Raw genomic sequence first — 17,100 nt, 5'->3', positions numbered from 1 at the left:
CACCCCAGGCAGGTAGCAGCAAACCATGGCCAGGCAAGGGAGTGAGCAACGGCTCACAACTCCCATCCACTTACCTTGACAGTTTGCTGGGAGGTGATCCTCCACAGCCAGACAGTGAGGAGCTCCCATGAGGGAACCCAGCAGGCGATGACCGCTCTCCCCAAATGGAAGGGGGCAGGGGCGGGTGCAACGGTGAGAAGTAGGAAACAGAGGTGGAATACCTGCGATTGGGAGCCCCTCCCATACCCCAGAGACTCACAGGCACAGGGCAGGCAGAGAACCACTGGCAGGCAGGGTCCACATACCACCTGCAGCGTGCCCTTGATCAGGCTCCCTGCCTACCAGCTTGGGCCACACTGCAGCCCCAGGACAGGGATCCCCCGGAGCAAACGGTGATCAGGTGCACTGACGGTTCCCCACCTGGTTTGTATCCCACCCACCGCACTTGAGAGAGCCACCTGCTGGTACATTAGGGAAACTGCACTCCAGCAACCTGTGCCTCAAGAGTGCCACCTGCTGGTGGGATTGGAAAACTGCACACCAACAAACAAAATTATATACAAAAGCTCAATTAATTCTGCACTTCTGAAAATAACCCTATCAAGCCAGCATAAAATTATGAAGCACTTGAAGGATAGAGAAGATATGGACAAGCCAAACAAACAAAAAGCCGGAAGAGACACAAAATTTGGAGCAATTAATCAAAGAAATACAGATAAATATCAAAATTATAGCTCAGGATATAAAAGACATAAAGAAGATCCTAAAGAGCATAGAGAAGAATTTACAAGAGTAAATTTTTAAAAAAACGGATCTTATGGAAACAAAAGATACTATTGCTCAAATCAAAAATATTCTTGAAACACATAACACCAGATTAGAAGTGGAGGAATGAATTAGCAACCTCAAAGACAGGGTGATGCAAAGTGAAAGCACAAAATAACAAATGTTGAAAAAATTGAAAAATTTGAAATGGATCTCAGGGAAATGACGGACACTATAAAGTGCACAAATATAAGAATCACTGGTGTTCCAGAAGGGGAAGAGTAAAGGGCTAGGAAGAGTATTCAAAGGAATTGTTGCAGAAAACTTTCCAATCCTTCTAAACATTATAAATATACAAATTAAAGATGTCCAAAGAACTCCAAAAAAGAATAAATCCAAATAAACCTACTGAGACTGTGATGGTTAGGATTATGTGTGAACTTCACCAGGTGATAGTGTCCAGGTGTCTGGTCAAGCAAGCACTGTCCTAACCGTTAACCATTACTGCAAGGACATCTGTGGCTGGTTAATAAACCAGAAGTCTAGTTTACTAAATCATCAGTCAACTGACTACACCTGTGACTGATTACATCACCGAAGGGCATATCTTGCACAATGAGAGAATTCAATCATCTGGATTTAATCCAATCAGTTGAAGACTTTTAAGGAAGAGAGAAAGAGGACTTGCACTTCTTCAGCTAGCCAGCAAAGTGTTTCCTGAGGAGTTCATCAAACTCATCGGAGTTGCCAGGTTGCTGCCTGCCCTACAGAATTTGGACTCGTGCATCCTGACAGCTGTGTGAGATACTTTTATAAAATCTTATATTTACAGATATCTCTTGTTGATTTTGTTTCCCTAGAGAACCCTAATTAATACAGAGACATATAATGATAGGATTGTCAAATGCTGAAGAGAAGGAGAGACTTCTGAAAGCAGCAAGAGAGAAGCAATTCACCACATACAAGGGAAACAACATAAGACCACGTACTGACTACTCAGTGGGCACCAAGGAGGTAAGAAGGCAGTGGTATGACATATTTCAGATTCTGAAAGAGAAAAATTGCCAGAGACTGGGAAGAAGAGATATTCAAAGAAAGTATGGATGAGAATTTAATTGTAGAACAACTATTAGTCCTCAGACTGAAGAAGTAAACTGAGTCCTAAGCAATACAAATAAAATTAAAATAAGTCTATATCCTAGTGTACTCAACATCCAAATGCAAATTTTTCAAAAGAAAAATCTTAAAATAATTGAGAAAAAAAGAGATTACCTAAACAGGAAAACCAGTCTGACAACAGATTCCAAAAAGTATATACAGAGAACAAAGATAGAGGATTAATATCTTCAATGTGATGACGTAAAACAACTGTCAAATTAGACTTATATACCCAGCAAAATTATTATTAAATCAACACACATTTATCAAATACTTAATATATGCCAGCTCCATTTAGGCATCCTTCATATGATAGCAAATAAAACAAAAAAGGCTCTGACCTCGTAAAATTTACATTTTTTTAAGAATTCTTTCAAACCAAAAAAAGAAAAATCCTTTAACTAGTCTTTGCTCACTTGATGTCCTGAAATTTCCACTCATTACAATCAAAAGACCCTAGAACAGCCAGTTTTGGGCAATGTTTGAAAATAACTTACCTGATAGCATAACCTAGGCATTCTTAATCAGTGGTGTATGAAACCCCTGATACTGTGTGAAAATTTGAGCAGTTTTCATGAAGAATGTCCAAATTTTTAAACAGTTTCAAAGAAGTCTATGACTCAAAAAGAAGTTAGAACCACTTTTCTCTGACCCAGGTCCCCATTCCACCCAGAACAGTTCAGTGCTACTATTACAGCTCCCATAGCATGCTGTAACTCATCTTCCAGTCCTATTCACACATTACTGTTGCTGGTGTGACTTCTCCACTAGACAGGAAGTCCATGAGCACAAAAGTTGCCTCTATCTTGCTTACCAGCATCTAACATAGCAACTGACACATGGTAAGTACAGAACAAAATTAAATATTTTATAGTTTAAATGGGTTGCTAAATATAACTTTGAACCACCCTCCCTTGTTACAGATTTAAGAACCTATACTTAGGTAAATAATTATATATCTTTTCTTGGTTGAATTTTCTAATGTTGCCTATAAATATGAACTTAGCAATATAAACTATACAATTAAAGAATAACAGACTAGATAACATTAACTTCATTTCTGTAAACTTTCTGTAATTTGGAAACCTAGCTAATTATTTTATTAAACGTACTCAGTGTTTTGGGCTAGAAATAATGCTGTTTTCATGTCCAGAAAGACCATACATCATAAAAGCTCAACCTTAAATTATTTTTCCCATAGGAAACAGCAACAGAGAAAGAATACAAAATGAAATTCAAGATAACTATACTTTATCAAAGATGAAGATCTAAACTTTAAGAAAAAAGAATCATGAAGAATATGGGGCAGTGAATTATTCTTCTCCCGAAATAAGGTAAATATTCCTACATGACAGAAACAAACCAGATGGTATCAAGGCTCTTTTAAACATTTAACTCTATCCTTTAAAACAGAGACAGAAAACACTCTCAAATTTAAATGCTTTCTTTTTTTTTTTTTAAGGAAATTGGATTTTAAAAAATTTCTAAGCATATGAAAAAACCTCAAATTAAAAAAAAAAAAAATACTTACCAAGTTGGCCATATAAATTGTGAGCAGCCCTCGCCTGCAAATAATTTTTAAAAAAAAGAGATAAAAGTAAGATTAAGCATCAATTTAACTTAATCATTTTTTAGAATCTATCAAAAGAATTATCAGGAGTTGAGAAACCTACTCCTATCTTAGAAAAGGGGGTAGATTATGTTGAACTAAGTTTTCAGTGTCCTGATACTTCGATCTAAACAGATTCCATGAGTCATTCTGTTAGTGGTCATTAATTAAAATTCTAAAAAGAGGTATTAAAAGCATTTTAAAATTACTACTGTCTTATTATTTGTTACTAGGGAGAGTAGAAAAATTTGTTACTAATCTATGTCTATGCTTGAGAATTCTAAATTCAGTAATGAAGAATTCTAACTAATTCATCATGTCAGAAAGTCCAGATCAGAACAATTTTGACTAAATAAAAGTTTATCTTCCACCCTCAAACTCATTTTCTCTTTGTTTCACTCACAATCAAATTGTTCATTTCACTAGATGCCATTACAAATCATACTAAATCATCTTGGTTTAATTTCATTGTTAAGTGACAAATCAAGCATTAAGTACATTATCTAACTCCAAAGGAGGGACAGACAAAAGTCCTATAAATTCTCACTTGACAGAAAAAATTGCATATCTACCAAAATTAATGAATGAGAATCTAAGTAGAAACTCAAACATAAGAAAAATTTTCTGCCCTTATTCACTTTATCTAGATTAACTACAAATGAGACAATGAATGAAGCCTAACCTATTCTCTAGGTAAAAGGTCTTTAATGTGTTCAAGGGCAGAGTTCAAGTAAACACTGAAAATTACAAAAACTTATTTGGGTTTCAATTATGAACATTTTTCATTCTCAGAGAAAAAAATAATTTATTCATAAAACAAGTACCAAAATCAAATCACTTTTATTTAAATATCATTCTAGATCTTGATATTGTCAATGAAACCTTGATGTCCGACTCAATCATTTATAGTCTTGAGTGTTTGTTATTATAAATGGTTTAAAACAAATTTTAATTTTCCCAAAGCCACATGGAGGCGGTATGATTTAATTGAACAGTGCTGCAGAGAAGTTAAGAAATCAGGGTTCCAGTTAACTTTAATTCTCTGATAATTCCTCATTTTGTCATTAAAATAAGAGGACAGGTCAAGTTATCTAACTTACATTTTATAAACATATTTTTTTTTTAATCTTACATCTATCCCCAATACATAAGCCATAATATTGGACTTAGTCTGGTTGAAAGGAGAAAGTCAGTCCTCGGCCATACCCCTAGCCAATCTCCCTCCTCAGCAGAATAATAGAATCCTAGAGCTTCTCCAAAAAAGAATTTAAAAATATTGGTAGGCTGATGCATCCCTTTATGTCTTCTTTTCTATGATTTCTACATATGGATTGCAATTGTTCTTACTAATCTATATCAACCTCACCATCTAAATCAAAGAAGTTCAAATATAATTTATTTTAGAAAAATTATATAAAGAGAAATTACGGTAACATCAGCATCTAAGAATCACACAACAGAAAAAAGAAAAGTTAAATGCTTCTCAATTTTACCAAAAGCTAATCATAGTCTTAATTAAAAATTCTAAAATAAAAATGTCTGTACTTTCAGTGGAAGTGAATTTCTGATGCTATTTTTAAAAACATTTGTTCCACTAACCTAATTCTGTGTCTAATATTCATTGGTATCAACTGGATAATAGACTGTATCAATTGGATAACAGACTACAGGCAGAGATTGGTATCAATTGGATAACAGACTATATCAATTGGATAATAGACTACAGGCAGAGATTATCTAGTTTACCTATGATCCCCACAAACTTGCATGCCTAATACCTGGATCTAGGAGGTGCTAAATAAATGATTGTTCAATCACTAGACATAAAAAACCTAATCATCAAGACGTTAATAGGAATTCAGTCTTATAAAAAAAAAGGAGCACATTACTGATATATAATCACCAAAGACAGCCACCAGAAATAAGACCATTTAATGATTACAAATAATTAGCAAAGAAGTAATCAGATTACCCAACATTTGCATCAACTTTAAGTTTACAAGGTGTAATCAATATTATTAAATCAGATTTCATTCTCTATAAGACAGATACTATTTATCCATGCTCTACAGAAAAGCAAGAATCAGAGAAGTTAAGTAATTTCCTTAAAAATGTAGCAAAACGACAAGCTGGATTTATAACTCATTTCATCTGACTCCGGTTTCATGTTCTTTTCAATGCACTGCACTGCTTCTACACAAGAAAATCTTTTCCCTACTAAGGTAAATTTAAATTCTGCAATTCACTAACATGTTTAATATGGTGCCCTAATGGGCTTCTGTGCTTTGAAGGTGAACAGAGCTTTCACATACTCTTACTGTTCTAATAGTGTTATCAGATTATGCCCTGTTCTGCTCTCATTTCAATTTATCCTGCCCAAACAAAACTGGAAAAGAGAATTTCAGCTGAGGAAGATCACCTCCTACCCAGCTTTATCCAAATTCCAACCCAGAGCTAATAGCCTCAAGAAAGAAACGCCAGTATCTGTGAAGGGCATATGTTGGATCATGATCCATTTCTTTTTGGTACAGTTTCCCTAGTGCAATGTTCCAATGTTAATTCTGTAGCTGTACAGTATCACAACAGTGATTTATCACTTCTCTAATGATATCCAGTGTCACAAGAAACTGACATGTTAATGAGATGCCATTTTATTATTTAATACTTGACTACATCTAGCCTAAAACAGGCCACTCCCTTCCTAACTAATAAATCCTCTCTGGAAAGCAAATTACATATTAAAACACTGCTACAACAGTGTTGGGGGGAAGGGGAGGTGACAATTAGAACAGTGGGCTGCACAGGCCTAAAGAGGAGGGACTAGGGCAAAGAAGACAATAAATAACTTTTAAAACTTTACATGCAATACTGATACACAGATATTCCCTTTCTGTTGAGAATCCCTAGATTAGAAGTTTGGTGAAGTTGAGTAAATAAGCAATTCAAAGCAAGTTGGGGTATTTCTTTATTTCTTTAAACCATGGATAAGATGGGGGAGGGCAGCAGGGGGGGTGAATCTCTTCAATTCACATGGAAAATTTTAGTGGGTGCATACCTTAAGGGGATACTAGCTAAAAAAATATTAAGAACTGTTGGTCTAGGAACTCTTTAATCACAGTATCATTCTTCCTATGGTAGAACATTACAATGATCCCATTTTCTGTAATATTTTAGTAGATTAAAAGGTATCTTAGTATCCTGCTAAAATTTCAAGTATTAATTATCTTTCAAAAATATTATAACATCTAATTAGTTGAACAATGTTTTTTTACTGGAAACCTTAATGAATATATTCTTTAGCTAACCTCAAACTTCATGTCTTAGCCTGGTTTTTGAATGATGCTACATGTAACACATTTCGTAAATAAGATCACTAGGGAGTACAGTAGGAATGGTATTAACTATTCTAATTACAAATATTTACATATTCTATATATACATATAAAATACCCATGCTAAAATATTTATATGTTCTACAAATAAGGAGAAGTTAGATATGAAAGAAAAACAAAGTGAGAGCTCCTAAACATTGCAATGGTTTGCTAAAAGATGCTATTTAATCATCTCAGAAAGTCTTTCAAGATATAATAGATTTTCCTCCGTTAGAAGGTATAGGATTACTTCCTTATGGTACAGGATGAACAAGATAAATTTCTAGTCTAGAGCAAGAGTCTATGATCATATTGTATTATATATAGTAAATATACATAGTACACTTTTCAGAAGACTGCAAGGCAATTTAATTTTCTTCCTGTGAAAATAACACAGCATTGAGACTTGAAGATGCCAAGTTTATGGACCAAGTTAATGATATTCTTTTATTCACATAGTGTACACAGTTCATTCGTTTCAGTAATATATGCTTAGGGGTTTCATAAGTGCAACAATGCAATTTAACAACTCAACTCATGAGTATACTTACAATGAATATGCAATTTTTGACATTTTAATCCATGTTCATGCTTAAGTACACTGCAGTTTTCAATTTATCTAAACTAATACTAATATCAAACAAATTCCATAGTAATTCTACAAAACAACCTCTTTCTGAACCACAAACAAAGCACTTCCTAGAAAAAGAAAGAGAAGACTAGTTCTTAACAGCCCTCCTAGGGATAAACTAGATGTTACCAATGCTTCCTGCTGAGTTTACTATGATCTCAGTTCTTTGCAGCACAAATTTTTTAAGCAACCCTGGAAACAACTTCAAAGCTTTCTCAGAACCCTGCAGTGATGTGATTAAGATCTGAGTAAGCTGCCCTCTTACTAGGTGTCAGGAACTAGCTGGCAGAACAGGCTTAATTCTGAAATGGGAGGGACGGATGCATGCATGCATGAAATGGAAAGAGGGACAAAAAAGGTACAGAGTAAAGAAAGTTAAGCCAATACAGATGAAGACATACTTACAGATACAGATAGATCTTCATTTATGTATCTTTTATCTAATTACATATTCATCACACATATATCCATATTATATGTTCTAACCTCATCAAATGTTTTTTGAAAAATTGATTATGCAAGTGAGAACTAAATTTATAATCCCAGAGTAAAGACCTCACTGTGAAATAAAGCTTTAGAGTTTAAAAATTAGACTACCATTAATTACTAATTAAAAAAAAAAAAAACACTACTAATCCTCCACAATCTGTTTCTTCTACTCTTCCTAATTTATTACTGATACTTAAGAAAAAAGACTGAACTGTACACATTTTAGTTGAAAACTAGCTCCTTAAATGTTTTTGTTTCCCAACTTCCAACCTCAGATCTCTTCTTACTCTGGGCTTTCCCATTCTAATCCACTTTCATAGCTTCAATGACCAACTATAAAAAGAAAACTTCCAATTTTATATTTCCAACTACTACCCATCGCATTTCCAGCTGCATAATGGCTATCTCCACCAGCATATTGGCTTTCTTCATGAATCAAAGACATAATTATAAATTCCCTATCTTTAAAATAAAAACAACATTAATACACTTCATGGTTGACACTAGATGTAATAATTTTTAAATATAATACCTTTAACCTTTGCAAATTAATTATAATCCATTAAGGGATTGTGATATTTAATAAAATCTCAATATAAATTTCTGGTTAAGTAAAAAAAACACTTTTTCAGCACAAACTAGACCATTAAGTTAACTTTTGCACAATTCCAGATAAGCAGAGCAGTATTCCTTAAAATAAGGCATACAATAAGGCAACCTCTAAAGAGAGAATGCTAAAAGATTTGCTTTTCTCTGTTTTAAACGTTAACTCCAAAAATATACAAAACTTAACTTTTTTAAAAAAAGTCTGTATATTCTGAATAACACTAAAAAACTATCATAGAGATAATTATTTTACCACAACCAGAATTTGTGGTTGATATGCATACACATATACATTCCTCAACAGAAAGAGCTAAAGAGCTATTTCCCAGTATTGTTAACTGCTTCACCTAATAAACAATAGAACTAAATCAACACGTAACACAGAGTTCAACTAGATAACAATCAAATCAAGGGAAGGATCAATTTTTTTCAGCAACCATGTGATATCACTTAAAAAGAAGCTGAATAAAACTTAAAATTTCAATTAGATCTTTAAAACAACAAAAACACTTCAGTTAATATTTAGAACAGATCATAATTTATACCACCTACAAATTTTCTGTGAACTAGGGTATAAGAATGAAATACTAGTGCAAAAATTCACTTAAAGGATATATAACAACAGGAAATTAAAAAAGAAATCTCATCTATCAAAAAGTGAAAATGAAAAGGAAATAAATTAGCAACCAAAACCCATATTACAACCTCATTTCTGGGAAACTCCTCTTTATGTTCTAGGAAATTACTGCTTTTTTAAAACCAATAATACAATTTTACTTTGGTGTTTTTGCATTTGAACTAACTTTGATCTTCAAAGAAAAGTTTCTTTTTAAACTAAGAACGCAAAATTGAGGCACAGACTAATACAGCAACAGAAAGGAACTGAAAGCTCAACACACACACACAAATATATTTTAAAAAATCAGTATATTAGGAGGGTCATATGATAGGTTGGAGCTAAGTACCCCAGAAAAACATGTTCTTAATGTTAATCCATTCCTGTGGGTATGAACCCACTGTAAATAAATAGGACCTTTTGATGAGGTTACTTCAATTAAGGTGTGGCCCAACTGAATCAGAATGGGTCTTAATCCTATTACTGGAGGCCTTATAGAGAAGGCCACAGAGAAAGAAGCTATAGGCAGCAGCCAAAACCTGGAAGTCAAGGGAACCTGGAAGAGAAAGAAGACACCACCATGTACATTTCCATGTGACAGAAAAGCCAAGGACCAAGAGTGGCTGGCAGCCAGCCCCAGAAAGCCCGTCTTCAGAGAGACACATCACCTAGTTGAAGCCTCAATTTTGGATTTCTCCCACATTCAATACCTTGAGCCAATAAATTCCTGTTCTATAAGCCAATCCACTGTTTGGTATTTGTTTCAGTAGCTGGGAAACTAAACAAGGCATTACATATCAGTGAGGAAAGGATGTGTTATCCAATTTATGGAACAGGAGAAACGGAAGGAAGGCGGGAAGAAGGGAAGGAGAGAAGGAAGGAAGGATGGGAAGAGGGAGGAAGGAAATGAAACATCCCGTGGTAAGCAGCCTCTAAGATGAACCTAAACAGATTCTGACATTTTACATGAAGTGGTAAAATATCAATGCTAAGAAGATGCAAAGTTAAAGATGTATATTGTAGTTTTAGAAGCAGCATTTAAAATTATACCAAAAAAGATACATTGAAGAAGAACTTTCTTCAACCATTTGGTATTTAAATTGACAAACTGACCCTAAAATTCATATGGAAATGCAAGGGGCAATGAATAGTCAAACCAATCTTGAAAAAGAACAGTTAGAGGACTTATACTTCCTGATTTCAAAACTTACTACAAAGCTACAGTAATCAAGACAGTGTGATACTGGCATAAGGACAGACATATAGACAAATGGAAAAGAACTGAGAATCCAGAAATAAACCAAACATTTATGGTCAATAGATTTTTTACAATGGTGCCAAGATAATTAAATGGGGGAAAGAATACATTTTTTAACAAATGCTGCTAGGACAACAGTCCATATGCAAAAGAATGAAGCTGAACCCATACATCATACCATATACAAATTTAACTCAAAATGGATCAAGGACCTAAATGTAAGAGCTAAAACTATAAACCCTTAAAAGAAAACAGAGGAATAAATCTTCATGACCTTGGATTAGATAATGGTTCCTTAGATACAACACCTAAAGCACAAGCAACCAAAGAAAACAATAGCTAAACTGGACTTCATAAAAGTGAAAAAATTTTGAGTGGCAAAGCACACTATCAAGAAAGTGAAAGGAAAACCCATGGAATGACAGAAAATATTTGCAAATCATGTTTGATAAGGGTTTAGTACCTAAAATATATAAAGAACTCTGAAAACTCAACAATAAAAAGACAACCTGATTAAAAAATGGGCAAAGGATTTGAATAGACATTTCTCCATGAAAATATAAAAATGGACAATGAGGACACAAAAAGATGTTCAACCTTCTTAGCCATCAGGGAAATGCAAATCAAAACCACAATGGGCTACTACCTCATACCTATTAGGATAGCTATAATCAAAAAGACAGATAATGACAAGTGTTAGTGAGGAGGATATATAGAGAAATTGGAGCCCTCATATATTGGTGGGTGGGAATGTAAAATGGTGCAGCTACATTGGGAAACAGTTTGATGTCAGTTCCTCAAAAGTTAAACATGGAGTTTACAACCCAGCAATCCTACAAAAGAACTGAAAATATGTTCACATAACAACCTGAACATGGATGTTCACAGCAGCATTATTCATACTAAGCAAAACATGAAAGCAACCCACATGTTCATCAACTGATGAACGGATAAACAAAATGTGGTATAACCATACAGTGGAATAGTATTCATCAATAAAAAGAAATGATATTCAAAAAACAAAATACACTGAAATGGAATTATAAAACAATTTCAAATAATGCAAAAGAAAGCAAAAGGAACAGAGAATAAAAGACAAACAGAAAACAGAAAAAAAATTAATAAAATGATAGACAAAACCTAGACATATCAGTAAATATTTCAAATGTTAATGGCCTAAAATAGCTAATCAAAAGGCAAAAATTAGCAGAATAGATTTTAAAAACCAAAACACCAAACTATATGCTACCTGCAAGAAATGAACTTTAAATATAAAGACACAGGTGCATGAAATTAATTGGAAAGAAAAATGCAAACAAGAAGCCAAACTCACAAATATTAATGCAGAAATCCTAAATAAAGCTTCAGTAATCAAAATCCAAAAAGATACTAAAAAATAATGGGATGATCAAATGAGATTTATTCCAGCAAAGCAAAGACTGTAAACTATCAGAAAATTAATTTATCTAATTCACCATCAGTAACAGATTTATTGGAAAGATACGGTGATCATGATCTTAATTCACGTATTCAAGCATGGAACCACTAAGCTATGGACCTCCTGATGGCCTCAGCATCATCTATAAAGTGTATTCTTACCAAGAAGATTTAATCTGAATATAATCAAGCCTTTAGACTTAATTTGAAAAATTTACAGGAAAATACACAAGATAAGAAAATTAAACAATTCCGGGGGAAACAATTCAAACGAAACTAGAAATACGTTACATACAATAAGGAAGAAACAATTCAAACGAAACCAATACGAACAAAATAAGACAAGTGGCCTAGTCTCTTCAATAAAGGCAATTCTGTGGGAGAAAAAGTGGAGAAACTATCCTAGATTAAAAGAGAATAAAAAATATAACAACATACTAAACACTGACAAAATCCTAATTCAAAAAAACAGCTATAAAAGTCATTTTCAGACAATATCTACTGGATGGCATTAGGGAATTACTGCTCATTTTCTTATGAGTGATAAAATGGTGCTGTAATTATATGGGGGAATATTCTTATTTTAAGAGATGCATGATGGAGTACTTAGGAGTAAAGTGTCATGATGTCTAAAACTTACTTCCCTAGGGTTCATATGCACACAAACACACATACATATATACAACTAAACACACATATACATACATACAAGTAAAGTAAAAATGGCAAAATGTTGACCACTATTAACTCTAGGTAATGGTTATAAGGTGTTCATTTGAACACTTCCTGTTGAAAAGAAGGCAGATAACTTCAAAAATGTTATCTTCTCCAAGTACCAAAAAAAAATAAAATTAAGTAGTAGCATACACTGATTTAGAGCATGTTTAAAACTTCATATATAAATATTTTGAAAAATAAATATATTTTCAAAAACAATATCCAAATTTTGAAATTGATCAGAAAAAAATTACAGTCATCAAAATAACTATCTCTTTACTTATGGGCAAAAACCAACAACAATAATACTTAACACTCACATAACACTTAATATGTGCCAGGCGCTCTTCTAAGCTCTTTTACATGGATCAACTCATTTAATACTCTGATCAACCTTATGAGTAAGTATTATTACTATCATCATTTCTCAGAGAAGGAATACATCATAGAGGTTACACAGAAAAGTGGCAGAGCCAAGATCCAAAGGCAAATGAGTACAGCTGCAGAATCCATGCTTTAACTATGCTGTACTGTTCCCTCAGGTGAAGTAGCCTATGTTTCTAGCATTACTGAATTGATAATGCAAGGGTTATAACATTCACCAGTCCTTTGAGTTTACTAATTCCAGTAATCCAGAAGTATCATGATATAATCAAACAGAAAACCATAAAAACTGAGATAGTACTACATTGCATTAAGAGTAGCTTCAGGCTCGGCTACTCACTGCCTTCCTCACTACGTGGGACCTGACTCCCAGGGTTGCAAATCTCCCTGGCAATGCAGGATATGACTCCCGGGGATGAATCTGGACCCGGCATCCTAGGAATGAGAACATCTTGACCAAAGGGGGGATGCAAAATGAAACAAAATATAGTTTCAGTGGCTGAGAGATTTCAAATGGAGTCAAGAGGTCACTCTGGTGGGCATTTTTATGCACTATATAGATGACACTTTTTAAGTTTTAATATACTGGAATAGCTAGAAGTAAATACCCAAAACTATCAAACTGCAAGCCAGTAGCCTTGACTCTTGAAGATGATTATATAACAACGTAGCTTACAAAGGGTAACAGTGTAATTGTGAAAACCTTGTGGATCACACTCCCTTTTATCCGGGGTATGGATCGTTGAGTAGAAAAATGGTGACAAAAACTAAATGAAAAATAGGGTGGGATGGGGGGGAGGTGGTTTGGGTGTTCTTTTTTACTTTTATTTTTTATTCTTATTTTTATTTTTTCTGATATAAGGAAAATGTTCAAAAAATAGATTGGGGTGATGAATGCACAACTATATAATGGTACTGTGAACAGCTGGCTGTACACCACAGATGATTGTATGGTATGTGAATAAATCTCAATAAAACTAAATTTTTAAAAAAGTGGCTTCAGAAGGTTTAAGTAAATATATGGTTACCTGATAAGATCTATCTATACTCTTACTAGATCAAAATGACTATAATAAACATCTACAGAAACTGACAGGTTTTAATACATGACTCCATCTGATTCTCTGGGTTAAAGATGGAATAAAAGCAGTTCTTTCTCAGCAATAAAAATAATTATTCATGGAATGACACATATACTCTCATGCAAAAGCTTGAACTTAGACTGCTCACCTGACTAAATTTATAGAACAGGTTACAGTATTTTATAGGAAATCTTATTAATTCACATGGAACATTTTCAAGTAAATAGATATCAAAAGTTTTTTCAATGAGAAGATGCTTTAAAAAATAATAAATTGTTTAACAGAGGACATTCAATGAGCCTGAAGCAACATACAGACTTAGATGACAAGAGAAAACTATGTTAATTTTTCAGGTGTTATAATGATATTGAGGTTACAGAAAAGATCCTTACTTAGAATTTGCATATACTGTGGTTAGTTAGGCAAAACAGATAATCCTCTAATTTTTTAATAAACAAAGACTAAAGGGGATTATTGCTCTATAATGTCAATATTTAGAATATATAAGATTAAATATAAATAATATTAGCATTAAATTAAGTTTTTAATCAAATATTTGCAAGACTGAAAAACATATCTGGAAATATTTCTCATCCCTGGACTATAATAAATTATAAGTAAACATTTCTAGTTGGGTGTGGGACAATAAACCAGGCCTATTAAATATGTAGATACGTAAACTTTTACCTGCTTTTTCTTTCAATTAGAATGGCCAAATAAGATGCTGGCAAAGCGGCACCAAAGCCAGGACTCCATGAGTAGAATTTTCCAAGTATCTTCCTGAAATTCAAATTTGGAATGTTTGCATGAAAATCCTAGTTGGTTATTATGAATAGAAGTTCCTCTTCTCAGTCCACCCTCTACCTAAATGTCCCATACCACCTCAAATTCAACATATCCAAAACCAAACTCACTATTCCTCTCCCCCATCCCCTCGAACTTGTTCTTCCTCCTCTATTTTCCTAGGTTCATGGCATCAATAACTACCAATCCAACTACATTTGACACTTTAAGCCATCCTCTTCTTCTCCCTTACCCCATACATCAAGTCATTCGTTACTCTATATGCAACTGATCTCTCAAATTCCTATCCAACCTACTGCCCATCCCTCCCTTAGTTAAGTCCCTCACCATCTTTCATTTCAGGCTACTAACTGGTAACTCTCATTGAAGTAATTTAATCAGTCATTCACTTATTTCCTGGATCCACCACTGCTCACTTTGCAAACCCTCCGTTCTCAGTCTCCTTATCCATCAAATGAGAACAATATTACCTGTCTCATACAGCTGTTATAAGGATTATCTGAGATATTTTCCAGCACCACACATGGCACACAGTAAGGACTCAAAATTGATAGCTATTATTACAATTGTTAATACTATTATTATTCTTTAACACAAACATTCAACAAATGTTGCTTTCTCCTTTGTGTCTCTAACACTTGGTAACTTTTTCTTACAGCACAAACTAAAGCATTTTATATTTTTTAGGTTTATATGTATGTCTTTTTCATTCACTAGAATATATTCCTTGAAAGTAGGAATCTGCATAATACTTCTCACATTATAAATGGCCATTAACTGTTTGAGTTTTTAAAGAGAAAAAAAAGAAATTTGGAGATGTTAGAAAGATATTTCTCCCATTACAAAGATAATGTGTGCCTAAGAAAGGGAGAAGCAGCATATAAGATTTACTTTTAAATTATCTGAATAAAATTGGTCAACTGCTAAATGATGATTTATAGGAAAATAATATATACATAGATACATAAGGATCAAGAATCATAGATGAAATGACTAATTGAAGCTCAGCTTTAAAAGGTTTAGAAAAGCCACTGAGGAAGCATAACTTGAGTATTTCTGAAATGGACATCCAAAATATTCTGCCCGAGAAAATTGGAAGTGGCTCTCCCTCCAATATAAAATCCAAAAAGGACCTAACATTCTATTGAATGTAAAAACTAAAAGAAAAAGGGACACAATGAATCTGTCAAATGAGAAGCATGGATGTTATCTTAATTATAAGTACTTTATATTTCTATAACTTAACCAAATAGGTCATAAAACATAATTAAATAAGCTGCAATAGCAAGTTGTTATTATTGTAATTTTTAAAAACCTAATTATCTTACAACTTTATTTTTATAATTTTAATAGGTATTACAAACTTTCCAGCAACTATATAATGAAGTTTCTTACAGATTTTAGTCCATTTAAAGACATGATTTGCTAAATAGTATAAAAAACTTATCAATTATGTTCTGCATAATAGAAAGGTTCACAAATATTAATGCTTAATGGGAAAAAATCAGTAAGAGATATGTAAAAATTATATTTTTAATCTCAATTAAAACTGCAGAACTACTCTGAGAAACAATAATTGGACAACACTAATTGGGCAACACTAATATGAGGGTAAAAGTAAGGATCATAAATTTATGAATAATATTTATTTCACTTTATTATGAGTGTAAGTATCATTTAACCTGTTTCCCCAGCTTACTATTTCAAATAATTGAACAACCACCATATAAAATTTTACTAATGTGAAGTTAATAATTTAACTTAACAGATAAATAAAAACATTAGTGTCAGATTCAACAACCAGTAGGAAAAAAGATAAAAAGAAGGAAACATGTAACAAGCATGTTAGGTATGCCATAGCACTCAAAAGACTGAATTCTAACTCCATCTACATTACAAATTACATCAAGTACGAAACACAAGTAGTATATATGAGTTTCTTCAGCAGGATATACCAGGAGTTAACTTTTGTTTTATACATAAACACGTGCATTTTATAGTCCTGTGAAGTATGTTCACTGCATATGGACCTAACCTATATCTTGGGCAGTTTCAATTTCCTGATCTGTGAAACTGAATAGTTAAAGATCAAAAACTTGATAAATACAGCAGGCCTCAAAAAATGAGGGACATGTTAAAGTACTTCTGCTACATAATCACACCAATAATTTGA

The 17,100-nt window shown here is 33.3% G+C and overlaps 1 protein-coding gene across 1 annotated transcript in view; it reads right to left on the bottom strand.

Annotated features, from left to right (window-relative positions):
• The window catches only part of TMEM135 (transmembrane protein 135), a 332,704-nt gene that overhangs the window by 279,422 nt on the left and 36,182 nt on the right, over window positions 1-17,100 (bottom strand). Inside the window, exons 3-4 of the mRNA XM_037841001.1 lie at window positions 14,811-14,903; window positions 3,455-3,488 (exon numbers count right to left, since the gene is read on the bottom strand). Of these exons, the coding sequence (XP_037696929.1) occupies window positions 3,455-3,488; window positions 14,811-14,903 (127 nt within the window). The remainder of the gene's footprint in view (window positions 1-3,454; window positions 3,489-14,810; window positions 14,904-17,100) is intronic.

The sequence above is a fragment of the Choloepus didactylus genome, chromosome 6, assembly GCF_015220235.1.
Source record: "Choloepus didactylus isolate mChoDid1 chromosome 6, mChoDid1.pri, whole genome shotgun sequence".
Taxonomy (NCBI): domain Eukaryota; kingdom Metazoa; phylum Chordata; class Mammalia; order Pilosa; family Megalonychidae; genus Choloepus; species Choloepus didactylus.
This window is presented reverse-complemented; position numbering and strand designations above follow the sequence as displayed.